The sequence below is a fragment of the Notolabrus celidotus genome, chromosome 11, assembly GCF_009762535.1.
Source record: "Notolabrus celidotus isolate fNotCel1 chromosome 11, fNotCel1.pri, whole genome shotgun sequence".
NCBI lineage: Eukaryota > Metazoa > Chordata > Actinopteri > Labriformes > Labridae > Notolabrus > Notolabrus celidotus.
In genome coordinates, this window is record NC_048282.1 from 26,673,032 (window position 1) to 26,695,949 (window position 22,918).

General features: G+C 40.7%; 1 protein-coding gene across 1 annotated transcript in view; it reads right to left on the reverse strand.

Moving 5' to 3' along the window:
* Positions 1-22,918, reverse strand: part of LOC117821851 (ELKS/Rab6-interacting/CAST family member 1-like) — a 190,603-nt gene that overhangs the window by 135,265 nt on the left and 32,420 nt on the right. Inside the window, exon 9 of the mRNA XM_034696381.1 lies at positions 6,830-6,997. Coding sequence (XP_034552272.1) covers positions 6,830-6,997 — 168 coding nt within the window. The remainder of the gene's footprint in view (positions 1-6,829; positions 6,998-22,918) is intronic.

Genomic DNA, 22,918 nt, shown 5'->3' on the forward strand with positions numbered 1-22,918 from the left:
AGTTCCTCATTATTTTTGTTTCATTCAGCCTCTAACAATCACAATCAACCAAGGGATCAAACTACAGACATGACATCATGGTACCATGCTATAAGTCATGTTTACTGTTCATGAAGAGGCCCAAAAGAAATGATAATCCTGGTACAAAAACAGGGCACTAGAGAGTGATACATGCTTTATTTAAGGGTAGTTTGAGGAGTGGTGTACTATTTTAATTTTAACATTTTTCTGTTTTTTTCTTTTTTAACTTATTCACCTTTTTTACTCAATGTTAAACTATTCTATTAAAAGTGATTGTGAAAGAATGTCCACACTTCAACATGATTTAGGTGCAACCATTGACTGTATAAAATATGGACGTAGTATCCGTGACGTCACCCATCTGTTCCTGAGCGCTGTTTTGAAGCCAATCAATGGCGGCAGCCATATTGGAAATGTGGAACTCTACCAGTCAAAGTGTGACGTAAAGAGGCAGAGTTTGAGCCTCCTAGCCAACAGCTTTGTGTTCCCGTCCGGGAGTCAAGGCAGTCATGTCCTTATTTGGGCAAAAACTCGTAATTTAATATCTTCTGAACCGTCGCATTAGAAAAAAATCCCCCCCGTTCAGTGTGTGCTGATAGAGAAATTAGCTACGTAGAACCAAGCCGTTTTTTGAACCAGGCTGTAAACGTGTTTATTAATGCTGCAAAGATTGTCTTTTTTGAATTAGTGTCTATGTGGTTTCTGGTGTTTCTGCAGCCAGCCTCAAGCGGATTCTCGATGAATTGCAGTATATAACACTTCTGCATGGGCTTCATAGTTTGAGACCGAAGGTTTCCGCTTGGGTGCAACAGACCCTTTGACTTAAAGGCTAGAAACGTCTAGAAGCTACTTCTTTCATACTCTTGAAAACATTTCACAGACTTGTCAAAAGCTCGGTTAGTCACAGAGTCACTGCTGAAGTCTAAAACTAGATTTCTGTAGGACTTAATTCTCATCCCGGAATGATACATGTAGAAAAAATAACAATAAATCAGAAACAGAGGCAGATTTTTGCTGCATCTGCCCCTGTCTCTGCAGTTGTTTGAATCATAAAAGATTTATGGGTAGCAACTTTAGCATCAAGAGCTAGCAGGGTAGTTCCCTCCTTCTTTCCTTCATAGTTTCACCAGCTCACCAGAGCTATCCACCCTCGGGCTAACCTAAAAGAAAGCAACCATGGGGTTCCATTCATTAAGATTTAGACAAGCGATAACATCTCATGTGTGTACACTAGATTGTTTATCTCCAGAGTCCCCTCCATGTTTACAGGACTCCTTCAAAACACTCGAAACACAGTTAGGAAGCAATAGTGCAAGATTTGGCGAGCTACTTAAACCATCATAGCATACTTGTTCCTCTTTGATCAGGGAACTACTGTGTAGCCTGCAAAATAGTCCACATAACTTATCACATGTTATGTTATGCTATATTTCAAATGTAACCAAAAGATTTATTTTAACTTTATTAATTTATTTTCAAAAGTTTGGTTTAATTTAACTTATGGTGTTTTTGTTTGGTTTGCTGTTTTCTTTTTTGTTTTAATTTGGGAATGTGGATGTGTGTATGTTTGTAAGTGTATATATTTTTGTATATATATTTCTGTATGTACAGTATATGTGTATATATTTTTATTATTAATATTTGTAACACATTTTTTTAATACTTTTATCATTATTATCATTATTATTATTTTCACCTTTATTTTTATTTTTTCCTTATGTTTTATGGTTTTATGCTAAGGCTAGAGTCACATGTGTGGTCATTGTTATTTGTAATGTTGTCTGTTCAACATCAGCAGATATCTTAATGCAGCTATTATTTTCTGTAATATCTCTACTTGCACTTGTTTAACATTGTCTTAGGTTAACAGGATTTTTTTACTTTTTAAAAAAATCTAATCATATGTGCATTGTTGATGCCACTATACAAAAGGCGCTCATATATGTATCTGTTACCATTATTGTATAATCCTGTGTATGCTAATACAAAAATAAATAATAATAATCATATAAAATAGATAGAAATTCAGCAAAGTGAAGGAAACCAAGAGAAAAACAGAGAAGCTCAAAATATCCAAAACAACAGTCAGGGAAGAAAGGTAAGATTTACAAGTCCAATGATACAAAACTGCAACATGAACTGGATCTCAAAGTGCAGTTTGATACAACTAACAGACCCTCTTGTTGTTTTTTACATCTCAATTCAACTTCTTCCATTTAGTATTACAGCCGCATAAACATCCGACAGACTGGTTTTGCTCTTAGTTCTCCAGATGTCAATTCCTTATGAGGGAAGAGAGCGAGTTTGCACACACACACACACACACACACACAGACACGCACATGCCGACAACACCCAAAGGCAGAAAACTATTATGACACACCAGATGACCTGTCATCAGCATGTGTCATCATCAGCATCACTACGGGTGGTTGAGAATTGGATCTGTTTGTAGTGAAGATAGAGAGCTCGTCTTAATAACACAGATGCTTCCTTTAAAACTCAAAGCTGTCCAGGAGGATGACACATGTGTGTGTTTGTGTGTATGTCTGCTACAGTTATTGACTCTTTTCATCAGTGGGGAATATATACAGGAGATTAATAGGCATATGAGCTGTGTTTAGGTGACTCACTCAAGAGCTGATAATTTTATGAGGAAGGCCAACAACTCAATCACCAGCTTTTCAGGTGATAACATTTTGCACAACTTTCACAGGCGTCTCCACTAACCGTCACTCGACCTTTGCGTGACCCAACTTTCCATTTCTGTATCCAGAACATTCAGGCGTATCAAAAAGAAAAGAGAAAAATGCTTCCTGGAAATGTAGATAAGGGAAATATGAGGGAAAAGTTTCATCCTGTCCTGGGTAGACTTCAAACATGTCGTGGCGGTAAAAATGCCTTCTATGACTAGGATAAGATAACTTTAACAGCATGAAACTTGGAGAAATAAGTCATGTCTCAAAGTTGCTTCCCTGTCTTTCTGCTTGAGTACAGATTTGTAAGTTATAGCAGCCTGGATGAGAGATGCAAATTCTGAAAGAAAACTGTTTCGGTTCTCTGAATCCCACCTGACAAGCCCAGGTGTCAGAGTATTTTGAGTTTCATTTGATTAAGTCATCCAATAAATATTTCTGTTTGTATATCTATGGAATGATAAGTCAAAACTAATTATGGGTTGGTTACTCAAATTCAGGAACAAACATGTTTACAGGCGTTTTTGACCGGAGGAACTTTACCTCGGAACTAGGGACTTTACCCCGGAAATACGTGCGTATCAACCGGTGGACCTAGGGTCTAAATTTAGTTCAGGGGTAGACAATGCTAGGGGGGAAGTACTTTTCAAAGGCCCTGGGGCTTTCGGGGGGCAGGGCCTACATTGCTGAACGTGTCTGATTGGTAGCTTACCTGCAGTGTTTTTCTTCCGCCTGCCATCCACAATAACATCCCACACATCTGTGATTCACTTGATTTCTCTTTCTTTCATTTGTTCCATCTTTTTTGACTTTGTGTGTGTACTCTTCAAAAAAAAGAAGACGCTGTGATTCACTTGACTTGTCTTCATTTCAGTGTTTTAAGCACAAAAACCCTACATCTTTGTAGCAGTTAGGGTTGGGTACCATTCCAATTATGGAGCCTGCTTTAACATCTGGCAAGGGACTGCAGATGGAAACTAGCCCTTTGGCTAACTCTGGAATATTTACACAAATGTTAATTAATATGCATGGTCCTTGTAAGTGAAAAATAAATACATTAAATATATTCTATTGATTCCAATTCTCATTCTGATTCAATTACTTTTAGAGAAAAAAAAAATAGCCTTTTTTTTATTCAATCTGTCATTAGGAGGTTTCACTCTCTTCCTGTTTGTGTATTTCATGGGCCAGCAGTTACTGATAGAGAACCAAACCCCCAAAGGGAACTAGTTTGGATTCCTTGCTCCATTCCCGCCTATCTCTATAGACCCCACACAGCAAGATTTTACCCCTGGGGACTGTTGCAAATGAGGGAAATAAGGAACAGATTGTGATCTGTGTGTGTGGTCATAGAATGTAGCTTATTGAATGTAACACCTGCCTGTACGGGATAATGTATGGTTAGGAGGTAGTTATGGGAAATAGAATCCTGACAGGGTGAGGCAAGACCATCTTGTCAAGCCTGAAGGGTTGCTCTCACCTGCTCCACATTGTTTGGATGTAAACAGAAAATAAAGTTTTTACTTCACCTTACAGTCTATGGTATCGACAAGCAGAAGCAATATGTGCCAGAACTCTTTTCCGCAGATTGATTTGAAATTACGTGATCAGTTTGCCTCTAGTGCTGCTCGCATTAGTGAAAGTTAACAAGTTTTCAAGGAGTTTAACCAATCAGAATCAAGCATCCTACACAACTGGAAGATAGAAAGCTGGGTAATAATCAAATGTAACTGGTGTATGTAAACTTAAATCGCTGTTTATTGAAAGTCTTGCATACTTCATACAGCTGTCGGCTCCCTTTCCAAATCATGCTCTGTCACTTCTAGATTTTAAAAATAAACTGTTGCATTAAAAACGAAGAAGATGGCTTTGATTGGGAGCAAAGTTTGTGTCAGGACAAGTCGGTGACCTAAAAAAGAAAAATCCCAGTAAAGAGGAACACAAGGTTAGACAGAAGAAGAGGAGGAGCTGTCTGCAGAAATTATTAAAAACACACAAATATCACGAAATACTTCAAAACTCAAAACAAGATGTCTTCAAATGGAGCTGGAAGCCTAAACAATAACACATGTTTGGCCATGAAATAAAGTAAAAGCTCAAACCAAATATAAATGAAATGTAAATAAGCAAAAAGAGAGAGGCCCTTATTCATCTGAAACGTATTAATTGGCTCAAATATATATAGAGAGAGCTGCAGGTGGCACCCAAAGGAGAACAAGCACAAGGTTACACACAAAGGTCATCTCTAAACCTGTGGCGCAGAAACACATGGATGTCACGCAAACATAATAATGCATTTTCAAGTATTTCCACACGCACATAGTGATGGCACCGCATGTGACCTTTGGAGCCCTCTCTCATTAAACTCAGTGAGGGGTGGGAGGAGAGGGGAGAGTGGGAGATCTAATTTGAGGACATGAGAGGAAACAAGGAGGTTCAGGGGGGAACTTTATGTGTGTGTAATTGGTCTATGGAGGAATTACCAACGTGAACACCACAGGTGACCACAGACCTCGTGTACATGGCTGGGCATATAAAAGACCTCCGAGACATGCCATGCAACTGAAATATGCAGGTTTAAACATTTATAGCATCAATTATATTTATACATAAAGGATGTATGTGCTTCTCTTGTAGGTAAGATGCTGCTTTCCCATACTTGTCACATTAAGAGTTGTAACAGTGATAGACTGCGAGATCTTACTTGGCATTCATTCAATTAATACTACAACCAACACTTTCACACTGTATTATCAGGGTCATGAGTCACATGATCATGTCACTACAACCAAAACAGAGGATTGATTTTCATCATGGCTGCTTCAAGAGAAAGTCACTTACTGTGAGCTTTCTAAGCTCTAATGTCTCACTAATCAAATATCAACTATTCATTTTTCCTTACAGATTAATTCAATAGACATCACAGAGTGGGGGGTTGCCACACTGAAGGCTCTGTCCCCAAAAGTCCGCAGCTTAGTCCGGGGGGAAGGAGAGGAGACCCAGGTCCGAAGAAAGTAGGTTACGGGATGGAGTGTGTTGTTGGAGGTGGTCAGCCAGGTATTGGGGGGCAAGGGCATGCAGGGATTTGTAGGTGAGGAGGAGGAGTTTATAGGAGATGCAGTACTTTACAGGGAGCCAGTGGAGGTGAATGAGAGTGGGAGCGATGTGCTGCCAGGGTATGGTGTGCGTGAGAACCCTGGCAGCTGAGTTCTGCACGTATTGGAGCTTGTCCAGGGCATTGCTGGATACCAACATTATCAGCTCTATTATCAGGGATCGGGGATTCAGCCTTTTACTACGTCCACCCTAGTGCTGGCGAATCTTGTCCCTCTACCATGTAGTGTGTAGTGTTACCCTGTGGCCAAAAATATGCATCTTATCATGTTGCTGACAAGCAGCAACCTCCGGTCTAAAAATATGAGTCCAATGCGGAAGTGCTAAAAACTGCAGTCCATCGAGGATCCGCTTGAGGCTGGCTCCGGAAGTACCGGAAACCACATACACACCAATTCAAAAAAGACGATCTTTACAGCAGAAATAAACATGTTTACAGCCTGGTACAAAAGACGAGTGTAGTCTGGATAGCTCATTTCTCCATCGGCGCACAATGTAGGGGGGTGAATTTTTTTCTAACGCAGCAATTTTGAAGATATTGAGATTACGAGTCTTCCAATGAGAGGCAAAGCTGACTTGATTGACAGGCGGGAACACTGTAGCAGTTGGCTAGGAGGCTCAAAGCCCGCCTCTTTATGTCACAATCGCTCCACAGCAGCAATATGGCTGCCGCCGCCGATTGGCCTCAAAACAGCGCTTCAGAAACAGATGGGTGACATCACAGATACTATGTCCATATGTTATACAGTCTATGGTTGCTGATCTTGTCTTGTTCATGCCAAGGTATTAATATGTGACGAAAACCCATCCTTTCTTTTAATAGTCAAATGTATTTTGTTTGCCTTTGTAGGTCACAGCGAAGCATCAGTATCAATTTCAACTTGTTCAATAACCACTTAAAAACTCCTCACAGGAGCTTTAACCAAAACAAGTGGCTGAAAGACAGCAAAATGCTTTACATATACTGCAAGATACCCAAGCTGGCTGGACTCACTTACCTTCTTCTGCAGGACATTAACCTTCCTCTCCTTCACATCCAGCATGTCCTTCATGTCTCTGATCTCTCCTGTGAGTGTGCTCTTCTCATCAGTCAAGTCCTGCAGCTGTTTGGTCTTCTTCGTCAGAAACTGCTCTTTCTCTTCAAGACGCACCCGCAGAGCATCTACCTAGAAGAGGCCAGGACAAGAATTTCAGTACAGATACGAAGATAAGAGCGAGATGGAATAATAAAGGGTTAGAACAACATACAGTGAAGTCATTGATCGCAAGGGAGCTGCTGTAAAACTCATTGTTATATCAGTTGACATTTGTAGAAAGAGAGGGGGACAACCAGAGTGACAAAGGGAAATAAAGAAAGGCATATATGTTGAATGTAATCTGTGATAAACTGTAACAGACTGTCAGTTCAGGATCTACTGAGGCAGAAAATCAGGAGCACTTCTAATGGCTCACACTGAGTCATTTTTTAACACTTCTCAGCCAGGTGGCGCATATTATTTTTCAGCGCTGGAACTGACATTTCTCATCGCATTTACTTAGCGACATTTGGAAGTAGTACAAGTTTAGAACCACTGTGGACTGATGCAGTGAAAGGGTGAGGGAGGGAGTTTTAGCCTGGAGCCTGTCCCATCAGTTGTTATTGAGAGTGCTGTATGATTGGGTCAGCGCTGCCATAGATCACACTGCTCACACACTTCTCACTCACATTAAAACACTTTTTTCGTTCCTGGCTGTGAGCAATGAGATGACTGAGAGATCCAAGCTCACTCCAGGATTTCTTATTGGACATGTAACAGTTTTCTGCCTCAACGCCTACAGTCACACACACGCACACACACACACACACACACACACACACACACAGAGTCACAGCTGCCTGTCATTAACAGACTTTGTGCTCCTCTGTTGCTTTTCAACACCTGATTACATTTCCAGCACTTTTTATGCCACGAGAGAACCCATTTGAACTTCATTTTTTGAGGTGTGCGTGTGGGTTTAAAGTAATTTAATGGACAAATACAGACTGTAGATGAAGGGAGGCAAAGAGGGAGGCCTCGTAAACAGTCCTTTTAACAAGCGTTACTTTGACACAGAGGTGGCTGTGTGAAAACACAAAGTTCTGTTGTTCTCTATGTCTCATGTCTAAACTATTTCACAGGAGAAAGAAAGGAAGCGTTTCAGGAAATGAATCAAGCACATTCACACAAATGCTGTTCTGGAGCATTGTTATGAGGTAGTAGCACTTAGCTTGACAGAGAGACATAAAGTTAGAGGTAAACTTACTTAATTAATGCACAATATTCTTTAAAAAATGTAACAGAATGTGACAGAACCTCGCAAGAAAGTTAAAAAACGGTGCACATATGGGTCAGTTCAAATTGTTGAGATGAGAAAGGAATTCATCATCTTTTTTAAACAATAGAGAAAGCCATCTGCATCTGACTCCTCTTGTTCAACATCATCACATCTATTAACTCTCACTGAATACGTGCATTCAGACGTGGTGGCCGCCTGCAAAGATATATTTGCAGACCATTTTTCTTTTTTAGCATCTACCTAGCTACCCAGCTTATGATAAGATTTTCATAAGCTTTTGATAAACTAGTGGACTATCTCTCTCCCTCTTTCTCTCCTTCTTTGGCACGTGTCACAAGTAGTGTCTCGTGACCAGGCCTGAAGTAACCAGAAAGAGAAAAGGACACATGACAAACTACATAACGTGACAACAATGTAAAAGTTTATGCCTCTTCTGGAGGTGCTTGTACTAGGGATGTTCTACAGCAGGGTTGTCAAACTCATTTTAGTTGATCTCAAGTGGGCCGGAACAGTAAAATCATAGCATAATAACCTATATAGAGAAGGACAACTCAAAATGTTTCCCTTTGTTTTAGTGCAAAAAATTACAAGTACATTTTGAAAATGTTCACATTACATGAACTATCTTTTTTAGAAAAATAGCTGTTGTATTTTTCGCCATGATGAGTCTCATAGTGGGACCTATGACGTACGCACATGTATGGTAAGCATGTGCACGTTATGTGGCTCCTTTTTTCGCTCCTGCTGTTACAAGTTTACATATACGAAAACTTTAGTGTTGATTGGATCTTGAAGTACTCTTAAAAAGTCTGAATTTCCACTGGATAATGCAAAGTGTAAATATTCTCCCGGAGCGTTGTTCAGGTGCACTCCATCAGCACTATGATTGCATGCCACCCCTAGAGGACAAATCTGAAATAGCAGTTACTTTTATTGAAAAATTGTAGCTAATATCTCCTCTGTAATTGTTTCACTTTGGGAAGTCGTCCACGGGCCGGATTGGAACCTCTTGCAGGCCGTATGTTTGACACCCCTGTTCTAAAGCAACACATTTTCTAGTTGTTCAAAACGGAAATTTAGCCAACTAGTCTAAAGGTAAGAAAACACTCAGAAAACACAATTTATTTCACATGGCCGTCTGTGGATAAACAATGTTAAATTGGTTTGCCGAATGTGGCTAACATTAGCAGGGTTAGCATCACCAGTGGTTCTATGCTAGTTAAACCAGAGCTTACATAAAACTTTATCTCCACTTTCTAGATCATAATGCTGGCAAACCACACACCATGCTACGAGATGTCATTTGTCATCTGTCCTTTATCTGGCAAGTGGTGGGTGGCTGCACTACAGCTTCAACAAATAGTGACCAGCATTATGGGCATGCAATGATAAAATATTAATTATTCATGTTATGGACTAGTAATTCTGGTGCCAACTAGCAAGGGTTGTGATGTTCGATCGTTCAGTGGACTTCCCCAGCTGATACATCACACTTTTTTTCCCTCCTTAGTATTCTTTGAGCTCTTTTTATTCTGCAACTTTACAATCTGTGTGTCCTTTCAACATAAAAGCACCCAAAACTTTTATTTTTGGACATATTTTTTCCATAGGACATATAAATGAACTCTTTTTGAATGTATGGTTACTTTTACTGAAAACAGTAATGCAGGAGTTCCATGGGTGTCACTGTGCATGCTTACACTGAGAAGTCACAAACCTTGGTATTTACATAAAAATCCAAAAGCAACACTACGGAAACTTTTGTCAGCACAACTGAGAGGCACAACTATGCCTGGCCACAATTAGTTCCTATCCACCTGTCTATGTGTGTGTGTGCGTGTGTGTGTGTGTGTGTGTGTGTGTGTGTGTGTGTGTGTGTGTGTGTGTGTGTGTGTGTGTGTGTGTGTGTGTGTGCACGCCCGAAATGAGAGCGCGGTGTGCAAGCCAGGGACACGCAGAGGAATCCTCTCCAGCAGCAGCATTAGCAGCAGGCCAGGACCCCCAAGTGTAAGATGGTGAAGTATTTATCTCATATTGCTCCTCTGGCAGAACACCAGAGTCTAATACTGAGGCCCGCTCTGTCCTCCCTACTCCACACACACATGCACACACACTGGTGACACCACTAATCCTTTGAAAGTACAGTATGTTAATGCATGCACATCATCCTGTGCTGGTGCCCATTTGCTTCAACGTGAGTGCATGTGCGTGCGTGTTTGAATCTGTGTGTATTAGACATGTTGGGAAAAAGAGACACCCACCCCCCCCCCACACACATCCACAACCCCACCGGGCAAGGAGCAATTTAGCAAGAATGTAGCGGAGGGGCCTTACAGGAAATCCCTGCTGTCTCACCTGCACTGGCCCACTAAGCTGTGATAGTAGGGGACAGACGCCCTGCTAATACCCTCTTAAAGCACTCACTGCTGCCAGGCAGAGTACACGCACAACAAGGAGAGAGTGATGGACGGATCAGGTGAACAAGGGGGATGAGAGGATGAAGAGGAGGGAGGGTGAGAGAAAACATAAAATAAGGTGGGAATTCTTTGCATTTTCTACATTTTAGCACCACCGACCTGCTGCTCCTCCACTCATAACCACTCCTCCATCAACCGTTCTGTTACAGGAAATACTGTATGACTTTATCAGCAGGCACACATGCGGAGATGACAGACAGCTAACAAGTCGAGGTGATTAACCTCTTGCTTCTCCTTCAATTTCCTTTCCAATTTTCCCTTCCCACCAGTGCCTCTCCGCTCTCCTCCATGTCATCGTCCAACAGCTCCTCTCTCTCACCCTGCGACTAATATCTTTCTTTCAACACTCCATCCCTCCAGCCGTGCTCCAAACTCTACAGGAGTTTCCCTTTCGCCGTAAAAAAGGTGAGGGCCCTGCGGTGAGACAAAGTGACATGTCTGAGCGAGAAGTCTTGAAGCCAGGTTGTCTTTGGGACAGGCCCACATTTCCCCCAACTATGACTCTGTAGTAGCATGATGTCCAAAACAGATGAAAAACGCCTACGACAACTCAGGTCTACAATCTGTTTCACTATCACAAAGGTTTTTTTCCTCTTTTTTTTCAAAGGAGTATGAGAGAAAGAGGAATAAAGTGACAGGTGAGGGAAAGAAATAGAGGGGCCCAGTAACGTTCAGTCCAGCCCAGCTCAAATCCAGAGGGGACATCTGAGTTGCACCGAGGAGTTCCTTTGATTAGGTGAATTACAAACACATTTTTATCACCAAATCATCCCCCCTGACTCCACTTAAGCTTTCCAGCTCGTCACTCAACACCATATGATTTTAAAAAATGACCTTGACATGTTTTCAAGTTTCTGTGGTTGCAAAACTAATAATTCTTTGGAATTCCTCTCAACAAATACAGTCACAATAAAAATAAGTAATCTTAAGACTGCATGCAGCAGATTTCTACGTGCACATGTGTACACATGCATGCAACACACACACTCATTCTCCTTGATTTCCTCTCCTTTGCTTGCAATGACAGCCAAATGTGGATTCTGGACACTGGTTAGCAAAGTTAAACAGAGGCTTAAAGAAAACAGCTCCTCTGTTTGTCCTCACCTCCCTTTTTCCTGCCTCACATTTCATCATAAAAGTTTTTCTGGCAGGCAGACCTGCAAAGGTATCAGGCCCAGCGTCGGCTCTGGGCCGCAATAAACAACACAGGGACTATATGAGAAGACCACAGTCAAACAGCAGAACCAGAAATGATTGGGAGACCACAGTAAAGGCCTAACTGAAACACTTGCATACTCACACATTAACAGTTGAACTCTCACTCATCCAGCTGGGAGTTGAGTCACAGTTCGAGGAGAGACACATTCCTGTCATGATTTCTTCACACATTGACACAAACACAGACAACTTCACTGATTCTCTTTGTGTTTTGTTCAAAGGGAAGTTTGGATGTCACTTCAGCCGACAAAACCGTCATAAAACTTGTGAAACCCCAAGAGTGGGTCTGTTTGAGTGCATGTTGCTGTGCACAACACACAGCTGTGTGAGCTTTTCCCTTCTCTGGCTGTATGTCGTCCAGCCAGCCTGTATAAATAGAGCAAAAGGCAGCCATTAGACTTAATTTATTCGAGGGTCTGGGCTGTGAAATGAATCATCTAAATCTATGAAATAATATTCAACTAATTTATGTTTGTCTTTCCATTAATGGAGCCAGGTCTGAATTTTATCACTCTACGGTGTAGTACTATTTGATTGCAAGATGACGCTAGACCACCAGAGATTCTCACATATCAACGATGATCATTCAAATATCTCTTTTCATATAATTACATGCATCAAAGAGAAACTGAAACTCTCCCATATATGCAGGAGGATGTCTGAATTATTAAAGGTGAGTTAAAAAAAAATGGCCGCTCCATTTTATTGAATTCATATGCTTACAGTATTTACACTGTGCTGCCTCACACATATGGTGTATAGGCAACTGATAATGTGTTTCTTTGACTCATGCAGATGTGAGAAAAATTAAATGATCCACAGTTTCCTGATGAGGCAATAGAAACTTCCACTGGATGTCAGAAGGGCAATGTAAGGGTTTGTGAGGTGAGACAGCCTGAAGACAGCAGGGTTTTTTTTCTTCCTTTGAGTGCATGCTGGGTGTTAGCAGTATGTGTGCACAGGTGGAAGGGGAAGGGGGGAAGCTGCTGTGTCAAACGGAAGAATGAAGCAATACAGAGTGAAACTATGACACTGTCTGTACAAGCAGTAGACAAATAAGTAGATTTCACCACCTGCACCTGAGCCACATCAGACATGACGACACCACGGCTGATCTGTACGGAAATGAGGGACGTCCCCCCTGTCCCGGGTCTTGGGCTGGTTGTCATTTGAGGTGTGTGTCATCAAAGGGAAAACGAAACAGTCAGAGCTCTGATCAAGAATCACATAATGGTCGGATCACCTTAGGCTCGACTCGGATAATAAGCGGATGTAAACCGCCTCACAGCAGGGACTGCAAGGTGGAGATGGGGGCAAAGTCCCATTGTAGACTCCGACATCTGCGGATGGAACCGCAGCAACACAGCTGTCTGCCCACAGGCTACAAGGGGAACATGGGAAAGAACAGATGTAAAAAAAAAAAAAAAAAAAAAAGACAAGGACTCGCAAAGAACTCCCAGGATTCTCCAACAAAAGGATCTTTGTGGATGCAGTGAATGAGTGTTTTCTGCCAAAGCATGAAAGTCAATCATGCCATGCTTTTGGTATTGTACCAGAGGATGGATATATGAGACAGAAAGTGCAGGGGACTCACCCTGACACCATCAAACTAACCCTCACTGTGCACAGCTGCCTCAATCTCTCCCTACCCCTCCATCCATCATCATTACCTCCTCAGGCAGAGATGGACACACACACACACACACACACACACACACACACACACACACACACACACACACACACACACACACACACACACACACACACACACACACACACACACACACACACACACACACACACGTATGCACATATAAAGGAAGAGACGCTACAGGCGTTCCCCCTCATTAACACTTGCTCCTTCTTTGATTATTTTTCCTGATCATTTCCAGCACCGCACGCCAGTTGCTACATCCTGTTTCCAGGGAATCCATTTCCTGTCAAACCACACTGAGCAGTCACTATGGCAAACATGTGGTGTGCAGCGTACAGTAGATGTCTGGTGTCATCCTGATTTGTGCTCAGTCAACATGTGAATCAGTTTCTTGTCCTTAATGTGCAGCTTTTTCCAAACACATCGTCTGGTTTTAAATTAAAGCAATAAACTACTTTGAAGGGATTGTCTACTAACATGTTCATTTGAATTGATTTAAAGTCATCACTCGTTGCCTGACCCTATTGTTAAGTCAATAATAATTCAACCATAGCCCCGGTAACTGTGAAATATTGCTCCTTTACTACTTAAAGCCCTACTAACTCAGGGTTTCATTAAGTAACTTGTCAATATCGTAACATCATTTAGATGTTATGTATTATCTTAATCTGGACAAGTTTTGCAGATAGGAGATCTGCCATCTTGAATAAAACCTTGGTGTACTTGAAACGCTCCCACATTCCCAACTTCACTCCTTTGTTTGGTGGATACCAAACTTTGCTTGTTCCCTTTGCCATACTTAAGTTAATGTAGCTAATTACCCGGCTTTCTTACTAATCTTCCAGTTGTGTAAGATGCTTGATTCTGATTGGTCAAAACCTCTCAACAACCCCTTGACAATGGTGATTAACTTTCCTTAACAGGAGCAACACCAGAGGCAAACTGATCACACATCATGTCAAATCAATCCGAGGAAAAAGGTTCCTGCACATTTTGTTTCTGCTTGTTAGCACCATAGCAAGGCAGGTGAGTGCAACTTTATGTTAATGGTCGCTACACAGAAACTTAAACCATGAGCGGTGGTGATGATAGCAACAGGGTTCAAAGTTGTGACATTTACCTCATCTATTTTTAAAGGTGTGTGAACTTCAGAGCTCAGAGAAGAAGGAGAGCTGAATGAGGACAGTTTCACGTTAGGTTAACCGCAGCAGGCAGATAAGGATTAATCTTGTCGTGTCTAACCCTGTCAGGATTATATTTCCCATAACTACCTATTAACCATACATTATCCCTTACAAAGCCTCCATGTCTCTGGATCATATAAGCACGTCACCTTAAATTAGTGTATTCTGGGCAGGTTGCATCGAACAAAATGCACCGACCCCTTTTTGAGATTGACGAGATTGAAACACTCAGTGTTGTGGAGCTTTTCGATGAGATAAAGCCGATTTTAAAGCATCAATAGTGAAACCAGGCAACTGCTGCATCCCTAGTCATGACAGCTACAATGAAGTCTTACAGAGCTCTTTGCTTTCTCCCTTAAAGATATATATTACATTTTGTAGTAAATGGTCAATAGACTGTACCTACAGAGTGCTTTCTGACCAATCAAACCACTTTCACAAAATGTCACATTTCCATCACTCGTTATGCCACCCGGAGCAATTTTAGGGGGCAGTGTCTTGCCTTTGTCATGTGGACCACAGGAGCTTGGATTGAACCACTTATTGAACGTTCCAATTGAGAGACTTCCCCAACATGTTGTATTAACATTACGACCACATATTAGAGATAACATAAGAAGAACAGGAGAAACCCACATTTGCAACCAACATTTATAAAAGTGTCCTCAATGCATCTCTGTGTGTATAGCTTGACTGTATTTGTGTGACCTTCTGACGGCAGCTCCTCTTAGATTAAGAACACCACACACCCAACCCAGTTTAACTTTCTGTCCAAAGAAGAAGCCTGTTGCATAGATAACTGCAAAGACTAGTGTGTCATAGCAGTTTTCATCCACTGAGCTCCATTGTATCCCCTTTTATGTGACTCCCTAGGCTGAAAAGGCGCTGTCCACTAACAACCCAATAAAAGCTGAAAGGCAGGGCTTCATAGACGTTGCTGCATTTCAAATAAATGTGGTCAACAGTAGAAAAAATGAGGGGGCTTTACTGTTCCATAAAAAAGACGGAGAGGACAGAAAAAAGAAAATGTCAGGTTCTTATTGCATTTCTGCATGTTCTGATCCACTCCAGGAATTTACTAAGATTAATCTTTCAGTCAGTGGGATTGAAACATTTTCGACTTTATTTTTGTTGCTTGTTTTCTATGAGAGTTTTTCCGTATGCGTGTGTACGTGTCCACTCTATATGCACATGAAATTAGCGGTCAAGTGGTTCGGAGCAAAGCAGTCTGACCCTGAGGAGGGAGAAGGTCGGGAGAAAAAGAAAGGAGAGTATTGTTTCTGGCTTTTTCCTATCAGCACCTCACTGCGGACTGGTTAACCAGCTGCTGACTGACAGCAGACCAAGCAAAGCCCTCGTTGCTTTTGTGTGTGTTTAATTTCAAAATGCGCAAAAATAGAAAAATAATGGATGCATGAAATCTCAACACACATATTTCCCAAAGACCATCATGCAGAACGAATCACAACACACGAATGAGAGTTATATATTCTGAAGCAACACAGACAGCATGAATATGTGCACAACAACATTAATGTACGTGTGTTTCACTTGTATACACATATTTACCTTGTCTCCTGTGTAAACCATTATATATCTCATCCCCATTCTGACCCCTATAACTCCACTTTATGGTTTTTCCACATGGCCTCTGAAGAACTCGCGGGGGCTTTATTTTGGACCATGCCATGTTTGTTCTGGGGGGCCCAAACGCCTCGCTACTCACACAGCATCCCAAACCGCACCGTCCCGGGAACCAATGAGCAAGCTGTAAGGTCTGATAGTGGTGACCATGGTCAGTTCAGATGAGGTCATATCACAACTGGTCTGTACTGGTTTGGACTCATTATTACAAGGAAAGGGTTTCAATGTGAAGTTATTAAATACTGGACAGCCTATGACGAGGAATGTTTTCCCATTTTTAAAACAAAACGATTCATAGTTAAGCTTTGGTGTGTTCCCCGAGTTCTCAGCTTTTTCATTTAGAGTAAGAATGGACAGACAAGTAGAGGAATGGGGAAAAATAGGGGAGAGAAGAAAGAAGAGGCAGAGAGTAAGACAGAAGGGAAAATATGGAAGAAGGAAGTAAAAGAGAATGAGGCAGAGAGTGAGAACACAGCAAGAGATTAGGGAGGAGAGTAACCAGGTTGAGACCACATCTTTGCTCTGCCTCACTACCAATATGAACCATTAATCAGAAAAGAACAAGGAAAGATCAACAAAGCTAGTCCAACAGGGACCACAGCACACCATACCATCACATCACTCACTGACAAAAGCCCACAGTTCTATACATCCATCAAACCACTCCATTCTCTCACTTCTTACTTCCTCCTGTCATTCCATCCACCCTTGACTGTTTCCTTCTCCTGCTCCAGACCCTCTTTTTTTATTATCTTGTTTTCCCTATCCATCACTGTCATAATGGTTGATGTTAGCAAGTCCTTCTTGAGTCATTTATATCTTCTTCAAGTCATTACACCTCAACCTCAAAATCAAAACTCAGCGGAGGTCCTCCAGCAGGCTTGCAGCGAACACTGGTGATGAAAGAGAACATGAGATATTTGAAGCCAGATCTGAAAAAGTCAAGCTGAAATACCACAGAGCATTCACTGTAAACACAGACATGTTGCCACATCTCAAAGTGTGCATTAAAGACGTGCTGCTACCAACACTTGTGTTGGCATTTAACAAGGACCAAAATATCAAATGTTTTACTTCTGGGTTATTAATGAGACTTTGACATCATCACCTCAAACCTTTTTCAGGTCTGGATTTCCCCTATGTGCTCAAGTGGCCACCTGCAGAGTGCTCACCTAGAGTGATGAATGTGTTTATCAAAATCAAAAGCCATACTCATATCTGCCAAAGACATTAAACACATCATGATTTGTTGCATCAAAAGATTGCAGTTAATTAATCATATTATGTGACTCTCCAGAATGTAGAGATATACACTGGAGAGAGGAGCAGACAGTAATAACAGGTCACACAGAGAGTGCCAAGTGATATATACATAGGCATAACAGGGGAAATAACCTGCCAAGGCTACATTTTTACAGCGCCTCGTTTAAATTAAATTTGTTATTGAAGTGCAATAAGCCAAAATACATAATTAAAATACATATATATATATATATATATCATTGAGCTATATTTTATTTGTTGCATTTTTTTTAACTAATTGTAATCTATCATCTCTCATATATCATCAAATGTCTCCATTCAATATAATTATGAACTTGAGTCAATACATTTTAAAAGTTTTATCTTGACCCAGAACAAAAAATCTGTTCAGAATTCACTCCAACAAATAGTCTGTTTTGTCCATAAACAAAAAATGTACCTCTGTGGGCACATTTGCATTTCTACGATACGATACGATATGATACAATATGATACGGTATGATACGATAAGACACGGTACGATACGATACGATGCAATAAGATACGGTACCATACGATACGGTACGGTACAACACGGTACGATGCGATACGTTACCATATGATACGGCACGGTACAGTACGACGCGGTACGATACGATACGGTACCATATGATACGGTACGACGCGGTACGATACGATACGGTACCATATGATACGGTACGGTACGGTATGATGCGGTACGATACGATACAGTACGATAAGATACGGTACGATACAGTACGATAAAATACAATACGATACAGTACTCTAGATACGGTACGATAAGATATGATACGGTACGATACGACACGGTACGATACGATACAGTACGATAAGATACAATAAGATACGATAAAATACGATACGGTACGATACGATACGGTATGATACCATACGATACGTAAAAAGTACAATACTATACAATATGCTACGATACAATACAATATGATTTAATGGGTTACAATATGATTTGATAGGATACAATACGATACATTACACTACAATGCGGTACGCTATACGAAGATACTGTACAATAAGCTACAATACGTTGAGCAATGCTAGGATATGATACAATAAGCTACAATATGATACGCTATGCAAAAATATGATATGCTATGACATGAAACAATACGATATATGATCTGATACACTCAAAATGAAACGATTCGATACGAAATGATGCGTGCAATGCAATACAGTCATGATGCTGGGTTCACCATATTATTGGTTTTCCATTTTTGAGGGTATGAATAACTGAGGCGATGAGCTAGCTTTAGAGAAGGCATTGCCATAAAATTGCTACTCAATGCTACTTCCGATAGAACGTAAAATTATGGAAGTAAATGAAACAGCTGAAAGAACAACCTAAAGTAAAAAAAACAATGAATCTATTTGTGAGCTTATTTATTATTTAGGCTCTTTAAATGTTGGAACATTCATACAAAAATTTTAATGACATCAAAGGAAAGCCAAAGGCAGACAGCAGCCTCTGCTGTTCAAAAAGGTTATTGCAATTTAGTTTTCACCCCATTGATTTGAATTTTCCCTTTCACATACTGATTTGAAACCTTCTCACAAAAAACTCTTACATCCCTATAAACATATCATCGCAGAGACAAACTGTTGAGCCTGCAAATATACAGGCTCACAATAACGGCCGGATCAGGTTTTTTGAACAATGTTAATATTCAAAAACTTAACACAGTCAAAGCACATGCCTGCAAGCTTCTTTCGTGTAGGGATGTGGCCTGTTTCTTTGCTGCTGGCTGATTAAATATGCAGGAAGGTCTCTGATAGGTTACTTGATACGCTGGAGTATAGTTACAGCCCTGCATTGTTCTGATCGGGGCAGGAAAGACACATACACAAACTGTATTAAAGGGTTAAGTTTCCGCAGACGTGGGCAGCAACAGACTCACAATGCTCACACACAAGCGTATGCTCATTATTTTCCAGGATATCTGAAGACAGATTCAATCAAGCCCATTTGGAAGCTGTCCTTAACTTTGACTGACAAATAAATACACTTCCATTTTCTCATTCGCCCTGATCACAGTGCCTGCTCTGTTCAGCCCCTCTTAGTCCCGTCCTTATGTGAAGTGTCTGTTAGATGAAGCTGCTCAAGAGACCGACTCTGTGGGAGCGGACTACCATACTGAACACTGTCATTTATGATGGGTTCCACCTGGAACACACTCAGAAGAAAGATGGTTGAGCGTTCTTTATGGTAACAAAAAGAAAGAATGGGGATCCGTCTTTTAAAGGGCTGGGAAATAATAATACACGTCGAAGGAATGAGTTGAGAGGAGAGGTTATACGGGAATGGCTCTGCTTTACTTGCCAAATGTATGACAGTGACTAAAGGAATACAGTGGCATAGCTGGCCTCAAGCGCACTCAGTATCTCTGGTTTGCCCACTTAGTCCTGGAAACTGGAGCCTTTTCTAAGAGAGGGAAAATGCCACTTCAATAGAAGAGAAGATAAAAAATAATCAAGACCGGAGATGAGAGCCTGACAGCATCCATGTTTTAGTGTGTGTGTGTGAGACCGTGTGTGTCCGTGTGTGTTTGCGGTAATCTAGACTGCTAGATCTGATTACAGCCCACTGCAGAGAGGAGAAGAAGACAGGCTATCCAGCACTGATGCGCTCAGTGATGGCATTATACTAGTTGCCTAATATCATCCCCTTGTCATGCACACACTGTCATAGAATTATAATAATGGATATATCTGAGTCATATTGACAGGATCAGACACAGGTCATAGTCTGAAAATGAACAATGTTTTCATTTTATAATCTTTATGTGCATAATGGATAACCTATAATACAAACCTCTTGGGTACAGGAATTAATGTCTTGATCCTAGCAATGTATTAAAAGAGGATTATAATAGCCTCAGTTGTAATTTTCAGTGTATAAGTCATTATGTGCATGATGCATGCAACTATTATAAAGTGTTATAAACTGCAATTCATCGAGAATCCGCTTGAGGCTGGCTGCAGAAACACCAGAAAAACCACATAGAGCCCAATTCAAAAAAGACGATATTTGCAGCATTAATAAACATGTTTGCAGCCTGGTTCAAAAAACGGCTTGGCTCTATGTAGCTAATCTCTCTATCGACACACACTGTACGGGGGGGGTGAATTTTTTTCTAACGCAACGGTTCAGAAGATATTAAGATTAAAAGTTTTTGCCTAAATAAGGACATGACTGACTTGACTCCCGGATGGGAAGACTTAACTGTTGGCTAGGAGGCTCAAACTCCGCCTCTTTACGTCACACTATGCCTAGTAGTGTTCCGCATTTCCAATATGGCTGCCGCCGTCGATTGGCTTCAGAACAGCACTCAGGAACAGATGGGTGACATCACTGATACTACATCCATTATTTATACAGTCTATGGTCATAACCAAACCACGCCAACCTGTAACTACTGAATAACATTTGCTTACTCCCTGTAATTACAACTATTTACACCATGTGAAACATGTGTTTATACCTTTAAATTGGTATTCTTTTTTTAAATTTATCTATTCTTATTTTTATTTTTACCTTATTTAGATTGACTCTTCAATTTGTGCTCCATTTTTTTTGTACTACTCTTGCTACTATGTTTTATTTTTTATTTAACCTTTATTTAACCATGTGAGTTAATTGAGAACCAATTCTCATTTGCAATAACGACCTGGGCGAGAAGGCATTCCTCCATATGTCTGTGTTGCTTCAACAACCAAATTTCCCCCCAGGATCAATAGTCAAAAGTATTATCTTATCTTATATTATCTTATCTTATCTTATCTTATCTTATATTATATTATATTATATTATATTATATTATATTATATTTGTTAATTTGGTTGCATGGATGTGGTTCAATGTTGGGATGATTCAAGATTTTGATGATTTCTTTGAAAGTTATAAATTAATTTATGTGATTTTCAGAAATGTCATAATTTTTTAATGGAACACCTGTCGTCTGCATTACTAACTCAATGGAAGGGGATTCAACTGTTAGCAAAAAATTTAATATTGATAAATAGAAAGCCTCCAATGGTGATGGTGTTTCTTTAATTTCTTCTGCTAAAAGTTTGCCCCAGACATGCTTTGCAAGAGTCTCCCCTTCTCTGTATTTTAGGTTTGCAGCCACAGCATGATGAAGTTAAAGGGGGCACATATAATGAATTATTGGGAATAACATGTCTCCTGGTCTAGCCATAACATTACACCTATGGAGAAAGGGCAAACAACCACATATACGTACATATTTCTTTACACGTCATTCCAGTCAGACAAACAAACAGAAACAACTACACTAAAAAAAAACACCCACTGAAAACCAATTCCTTTAAGTATGATGTATTCAGCCAACTGCGAGGGCCAAAATTCCTTGCACATGTATGTACAATTAAGCCTAATTTTGTCCCAAATTGCTTCCTGTAATGATGAGTGGACATAGTTAGCAGGCTGCTCTCAACTGCCTTACACAAAGAGATCTAAAGTATCGGTTCCAAGTCTTGAGAGTGATGGAGAGAAATACTAAATAAGGCCCCCCCACCTCCCTCCACCACACACACACACACACACACACACACACACACAAACACAAATACACACCTCCATCTCTCTGCACACAACCCGCCTACATCCCCAAGAGCAGTGATAAAATCATTAGAACCATGGAGTGGAGAAACTTCAAAGATGTAGAAGGAAAGAGCTGCCAGCTTTCTCCTGCCTTCTGCAAGACTGACCCGCCCACACACGCAAACCCACTGGTGGACCAAAGAAGCCACACACATGGACATTTTTTCCACCTACCTCATCACAAAGAGGAAAAAAAAAAAAGGTAGAGAAAGACAGGATTGTTTGCTGCTGCACAGTTTCTGTCTCAAGTTTACAGAAGTGATTGGACTTGGGTGGTTGTGATGACCTCTGCCATCGCATAAATATCTTTGCATGTAAATGATCCTAAGTGCTGTTTTCCAATTGACAACACTCATCAGTGGAAACGTGGTAGCATATCTAGGTTGTCCCCAGACTACAAGAACTTACTGTTTTTAATGAATTCACAAGCAAGACAGCTAAGGAGTACAAGCCAAAATAACAGGGATAACAGGGAACTTTTACACTAAAATAGAATAACTTCTTAATCCCTGTCAGACCACAAGAAGCTAAAAACAGGCGTCACATATTATAACCCTTCCTAGTGTTGATCTACAGACGTCTTCACTGCCAGGCGGTCACATCCATCTGAATCTGTGTGTATCTTCACAAGTGGTTTCCAGGAAGCCGGGGTGGCTCAGTGCATC